General features: G+C 46.9%; 1 protein-coding gene across 1 annotated transcript; it reads right to left on the reverse strand.

Annotated features, from left to right (window-relative positions):
* Positions 1-5,401: 5,401 nt before the first annotated feature.
* LOC115500861 (keratin-associated protein 17-1) lies at positions 5,402-5,731 on the reverse strand. The gene has a single exon (XM_030295595.1). It carries the CDS (start codon positions 5,729-5,731, stop codon positions 5,402-5,404), a length of 330 nt encoding a protein of 109 aa, XP_030151455.1.
* Between the last annotated feature and the right edge of the window lie 995 nt (positions 5,732-6,726).

Raw genomic sequence — 6,726 nt, forward strand, 5'->3', positions numbered from 1 at the left:
AGACATACAGGGATTAGTAGAGGAGAGCAGTGGTGAGCTCTGTGGGAGAAGGGATGTCTGGGCTGGATTTTAAATGACTATGCTTTGCAGAAATGGTCTTATTTAAAACCATCAGCAATCCCCCAAGATAAGAACTTATCTCTTCCCATTATAGGTAAAGAAAAGGAAAGGTGGTTGCAATTGGAAAGCTTAAGTCACTTGCTAAAGATCCCACTCAGCTTGCCCCCTAATCTAGGGATGCTCTCCTTCCTCCTCACCATTCTGTTTGGTCTGACCTTTCTCAAAACACTGTCAAAGCTGCATGTCATAGGCTCAGCCAACTGTGCTGCCCTCCGTCCTGTTCTATGAACGGTCCTGTCCCAGACCACTGGCTCTACTTGTCCCCAGAAAGTACTTGATCTTGCCTCTATGCTTCTCCTCCCTGTTTTCCCCCCACCCACTTATACCTCAAGCATTCAGTGGCCCTCCAGAATCTCTCTTGCTTTTGGTGATTTAATAGCTCCTAAAAGAAAGACACTTCCAAAACCCAAAGGATAAAGAGGAAAGGCCAGAGATCTTTCGCAAAGACATTGTGAACAAAAGCAAAGAATACAGATGTTTTCTCAAAGTGTGTCAATGCTACTACCTGAGACAGACATAAGATGAGAAACAAACCCTAGGTTTCTTTTTTTAATGTTTATTTATGTATTTTGAGAGAGAGAGAGAACAAGCAGGGGAGGGGCAGAGAGAGAGGGAGAGAAAAAGAATCCCAAGTAGGGCTCGATCTCATGAACCGTGAGATCATGACCTGAGCCAAAATCAAGAGTCATATGCTTAACTGACTAAGCCACCAAGCACCCCAAGAATCCTAGGTTTCTAAATACCAAGGCCTGACATCCTTGTTTCAGTAAAGGCCCAGCTCCACAACGCATTTTCAACATCAATGCAAAACCCAGGCTCTCCTTTAGAAAAGCTGAACCATCATGCCATCCATTCATCATCTCTCCCTTCATTCATTAATTTATGCAATTACTCACTCAATTTCTCTTTTATTCATCCATTCGATTCAGCCATCATCAGGCTCTGTGAGAGGGCTACAAAAAGAATGAGTTGCAATTCCTGCCTCAAGGAGTCCGAGTTTAGGAGAGAGACAGATCCATCCATAGCAATTATGGTACAGTAGACGTACAAGTGCTATGACAGATGGCTGCACTGGTCCTATGGGGGCACCCGGGAGAAACACCCACAAGATTTTTGGGAAATTAGACAAGGCTCATCAAAAGCATGATACATTTGGGGAGCAGTAAATTGTTCCACAGCCAGGATGGAAGGTTCAGGGGACAGGAAGGAACAACAATGGTACTAAAAGGGTTACTAGCACTCTACCATGAAAGCCCTTGTGGACCACGACAAATAGTTGGATTTTATACTGACATGGGGGTATTTTAAACAAGGGAACAACTTGACCAAGTTTGCTCTTTGGAAAGGCATCTCTGGCTATGGCAAAGGTATTGGAGAAGGAGGGCAAGTCTGGAGCCCAGGAGACCATCAGCGTTCTGGAGCAGTTACTCAAAAGTTTCCTGGTGACAACCTGAACTGGGAAGTGCCATGAGACTGGAGCAATATGAGAGGTTTTATGGAGGTAGAATCTATAATAGAATCTAGTGGTTGAAAGTGGAAGATTAGGAACAAGAAGTGTCATCCTTGAGATGTAGCTCTCAGGCAATTGGAAAAGAAGACTTTTTGGACAACAGTCTTGCAGTGGGTAAGGCAGAGAAGGAGCCCCCAAGATCCTGAACTCCACCTTTCCAGTTTGTCTCTATGCATTTCGTCTTCCTCAGCTAAGCCAGCAATGCAATTCACATGGAGGTGGCCTTCCTCCCACAAGTCCCTCATAAACTCTCTCAGGTGAGAAACTTAATGTGGCATCACCTGTTATGCCATAATGTCCTCCCAAAGAATCCTTCCCTGCTAAGTGGAATTAGCAGATCTTTTAACAATCTACACATTTCTACTTTGTTCTTTTTTTAAAGTTTATTTATTTTTCAGAGAGAGAAAAAGAGAGAGCATGCATGAGCGGGGAGAGGGGAGGGGCAGACAGGGGGACAGAGGATCCAAAGCTGACTCTGCTGAGAGCAGAGAGCCTGACGCAGGGCTTGAACTCACAAACCATGACATCATGATCTGAGCCAAGTCAGAAGCTCAACTGACTGAGCCACCCAGGTGCCCCTCTACTTTATTCTTATAGCTTTCATCTCCCTTGACATTATATAAGTACCAAAGGGCAAGGATTTTGTGTATTCACTGATATATATCCAACACCCAGAACAATGTTTGATACATAGGCAGTTTACAATTAATATTTATTGACAAATGAATGAGGACCTCTGCGGGCAGCTAAGAAAGGCAGCGATTTGTCAGTAATTCAAAGAAATCACTACCCTGCTCTCACCCATCCGGGAAGCCATATCAGAAGCAATAGAAGAATCAGATGCTCTGAATCACAACTGCTCAATGCAGACCTATTGGCCTCTTGGCAATTTTGTACTGTTGGCACACTCATGCTCTGGCTGTGGTTTTGTCCTGGGAGTTAAAGAGTTAGTTCTTAGGAGGCCAATTCCAACCAGAGCAAAGAATGGCCTACATAGTAAGTCTGAAACTGAACCAGGGCAGACTCAAAGTTTGAAGTCTCTCCCAAGTAAGACACTAGTAGTATTGCTGGACTTTTAAACGAAACAAAAAAAATGAAAACACAATGAGCTACCACTCTACAGCTGCTAGAATGGCTAAAAATAAAAAAGATGTACCATATCAAGCGTTACCAAGGACGTGCCGCAACTGGAAATCTCAGACATGGCTGGTGGCAAAACAGTCACAAAACAGTTGGGTAGATTTTTCATAAGGTTAAACATTGCCACACTATTTATCCAGCGATCCAACACCTAGGTATTTATCTAAAATAAATGAAAACATATGTCCACAAGAAAATTTATACATGAATGTTCATAGCAGCTTTATTCATAATAGCCCAAAACTGGAGACAAGCCAAATTCCCATCAGTAAATGAATATTTTTTTCATGTCCTTTATTCATACAATGCAATACTATTTAACAAATAGGAATGAACTTTGATATCTGCAACAAGGATAAATATAAATAATGTTATTCTAAGTGGAAGAGGTCACACTGCATGATTTCATTTATATGAGATTCTAGAAGTGGCAAAAGGTTGATGGTTGCCTGAGTCTTGGGTCAGGGGTGGGGAGGATTTCCTGCAAATGAGGCACTGGGGAATTTGAGGGATGATAGAAAGTTCTATACCGTGAGTGCGGTGGTGGTTACTTGAGTATATACGATTGGCAAATCTCATCAAACTGTATACTATAATTAGGTGCACTTTATTATATATAAATTATACCTTTAAAAAGTTGGCTTATAAAAAAATTAAGGTAAAAAAAGTAAAAATAACATCCCAGTTTTATTTGTAAATATGCTTAAAAGGAGTCTGGAAACATATATGTCAGTGATAAATGCTGAAGTTGAGAATCCAGGTGGCTATTATTGCTTCTTCAGATTTTTCTGCATTTTTTCGTATTTTTAGAGATCATTGCCATGCTTAATGGCATGTATCTTAAATACAGAGAACAAACTGGGGGCTGCTGGAGGGAAGGTGGGTGGGGGATGGGTTAAATGAGTGATGGGCATTAAGGAGGGTACTTTTTGGGATGAGCACTGGGTGTTATATGTAAGAGATGAATCACTGGGTTCCACTCCTGAACCCAAGACTACATTGTATGTTAACTAACTTGAATTTAAAAAAATATTTTTTCTTGTTTGTTGAATGAAACACTGCTTTGCAGGAATAAAAATAAATATTGTTCTTCCAAGGCAAGAGCAGAATTAGCTTTATTCCACATGTAGCTTAAGATCACATTCAGCAAGAAGGGTGCCTGGGTGGCTCAGTCGGTTAAGCATTCGGTTAAGACTTCAGCTCAGGTCCATGATCTCACTGCTCGTGAGTTCGAGCCCTGCATCGGGCTCTGTGCTGACAGCTCAGAGCCTGGAGCCTGCTTCAGATCCTGTCTCCGTCTCTCTGCACCTCCCCTACTTGCACTCGCGCACGCTCTCTCTCTCTAAAATATAAAATAAAATGTAAAAATTTTTTAAAAAAGATCATGTTCAGCAAAAAGTTGAATCAACTATTTTTTAAATTTTAACCTTCCGACTGGACCCACACACACCTGGCTCAGGCCCCACCTGGCAGATGTACATTCACCCCTTGCATCCCTGGGACTCAAGCAGAAGAAGTACAGTTGGTCTCAGGACAGGAAAACCTAACCCAGAAGAGGCAGACTTGGCCGAAGCATTTTGGCTAGAAGAAAGAACTGGAGTTCCCAGAACATCCATAGGCACCGTGTTCACGAAGTTTTGCCACAGGACTCTCTTCCGTTCTGAATCAAGCTTGTTTCACCAAAGCCTCTTCCCCTGACTTTGCGAGAAAGTTCTGACCAAACCTGAAGCCTTCCTGAAGAACCATTCTAGGAGAGCCATAATGCTGAAGGAAGCCATGCCCCTTGCTCAAGAGTAAACCCTGGCCAACCTCAGCATTTACCCATTTACTGCATTTTAAAAATGCAAGTCCTGGCTGGGGCTGCCTCCCTAGAGCTAATGGACAAGTTCTCTAATGGTGAAGCCTAAGAATCTGTATTTTTAAAAGCCCCCCCCCCCCCCAAGTGAAATCTCATGCAGCACATGGAAATTTTATTTTACACCTAGGGTTCTTGTTAAAAACACGGATCGGCAGGCCACTCCCCTGGGGATTCTGACTCTGCCTGTCTGGGGGTGGGGGAGAAGGCGGGAGAGCTCCAGAATCTCCATTTTAACTAGTCCCCAGGTGATTCTGATGCAAGTGGTCCACAAACCACATTTCAAAACCCTGACTGTGGATGCCAGAGTAAATTTTCCTGGCCCGGTGCCCAAGAGGGAGCCAAGGAAGAGGCGGGAGAACTAATTTGGTTACGCCAGCAAGCTCGAATTTATTAAGAAGTTAACAAAGAAATCTTTGCACCAAAAAGCAGCAGAAAGCTGAGGAGAAGGGTCAGTCCCAAAGCCACCTTGAGTCAGAGGATGCCTTATAGTGACAAGACATGTGAGTCCACGAAAATAAAGCCATGGGGATTCACCCTGTGAGCTTCGGGATCACTTTGGATGGGAACCAGTTTCCGTCTCTCACCAGCATATGGCTCTTGTGCTCGGGGCCTTGAAACACCAGGGCAGGCGCTGGAGAACAAGCCCTCGTCTACCAATAACACGGAGGCAGGATGCTGTCTTGGATGCGGGGAAGGTCCCGGAGACGAGGGGTCCCCACCTGCAGCAGGTGCAGGCTTTGCTTGGGCCACCTCCGCGGAGAAGACATGGGGCTTCACTTCGTCTCGCAAACGGGCGTGGGCTGGCAGCAGACGGGGCCGCAGCACCCGGACGAGCCGCAGCAGCTGGACCCGCAGCAGCTGGACCCGCAGCCCCCGCAGCCCGAGCCGCAGCCGCTGCCGCAGCAGTCGCTCCCGCAGCAGCCGCTCCCGCAACCTCCGCAGCCCGAGCTCCCGCAGCCCGAGCCCCCGCAGCCGCAGCAGGACCCGCAGCAGCCGCAGCAGGACCCGCAGCAGCCGCAGCAGGCGGGCTGGCAGCAGCACACTTCACAGCAGTCTTGCTCTTGAGGGCAGCAGGTGAAGCAGTCCCCCGGGCAGCACCCCATGGTCCCGGCTGGTCAGGTGGCAGGTCAGGAGCGCGGCCGGAGTTCCCCACGTCTGACGGTGGCCAGCGGCCAGCAGCTTTTATAGCCCCTCACCAGAGGGTGTTGGCACAGGGGACAGGATGTTTCCTTTGTTATTATTTATGCCAGTTTCCATAAGAACGTCTCATTAGCTGCCTGTTTATTTTCCAGCCCTGAGTACCTCAACTCATAAAAAAGCCCCACTCGGGCCAACTGCTATTTGTCCAGAGGGTAAAAATGCCATCTTCGAAAAGACCTGTCATCATGGCCAAACACGGGCCAGCCGTCATTAGCCCAGGTCAGAGGGAGCCGCGGCCTCTGTCTCTGGAATGGGTCCTCCCCTTCCACGTCTCCTCGGGTGGCAAGCTGGCAGCCAACCCCGTTTCATCGTGGGTGCTCGTCCCGGAAAACCAGGCGGGCAAAAGCCGGGGGCCCTGCGCCTCCTGCTGCAGGCAGAGTGGCTGCTCTCGAGGTCCGGTCCTGTGGCTCCTCCCAGGAGGAAATGGTATCCTCGTGCGGGCCCATGTGAGCAAAGCAAACATTTGTGACTGTGTGTGGTATGTGGAGTGTGCCACACATTTGTTTGGGCTTGGTCAGTGAGCATCAGTCATGACTAATAACTGCCTTGTGCGATGGAAAGAGACTCATCATAAAACTGCAAGAGGTGGGAGCCACGTTCTCCCCGGGCCTCCAGGTGAACTGAGCACTCAGCCTCCTCTCTAAGTGGGCTGGAAGAGCAGTGATCAGAACCCTTTCCTTGATGGAAGGAGATGGGACGGGGGAGGGGAAGGAAGGGAAGAAGAAGGACGGAAGATCGTGGAATGTCCAAAACATCTCACTAAAATGGGAATGTTGTGCACTTCTTTTAAGAGCTCCAACTTCGTAGACCACCTGGCGGTGGGCGGGATTAGCATACAAGACACCCAGAATACCATCGCAGGGCATAAAATGCCTTTGGAAAGACAGAGGATTCAGGT

This window comes from Lynx canadensis, chromosome E1 (genome assembly GCF_007474595.2).
Source record: "Lynx canadensis isolate LIC74 chromosome E1, mLynCan4.pri.v2, whole genome shotgun sequence".
In the NCBI taxonomy this organism is placed as follows: Eukaryota; Metazoa; Chordata; class Mammalia; order Carnivora; family Felidae; genus Lynx; species Lynx canadensis.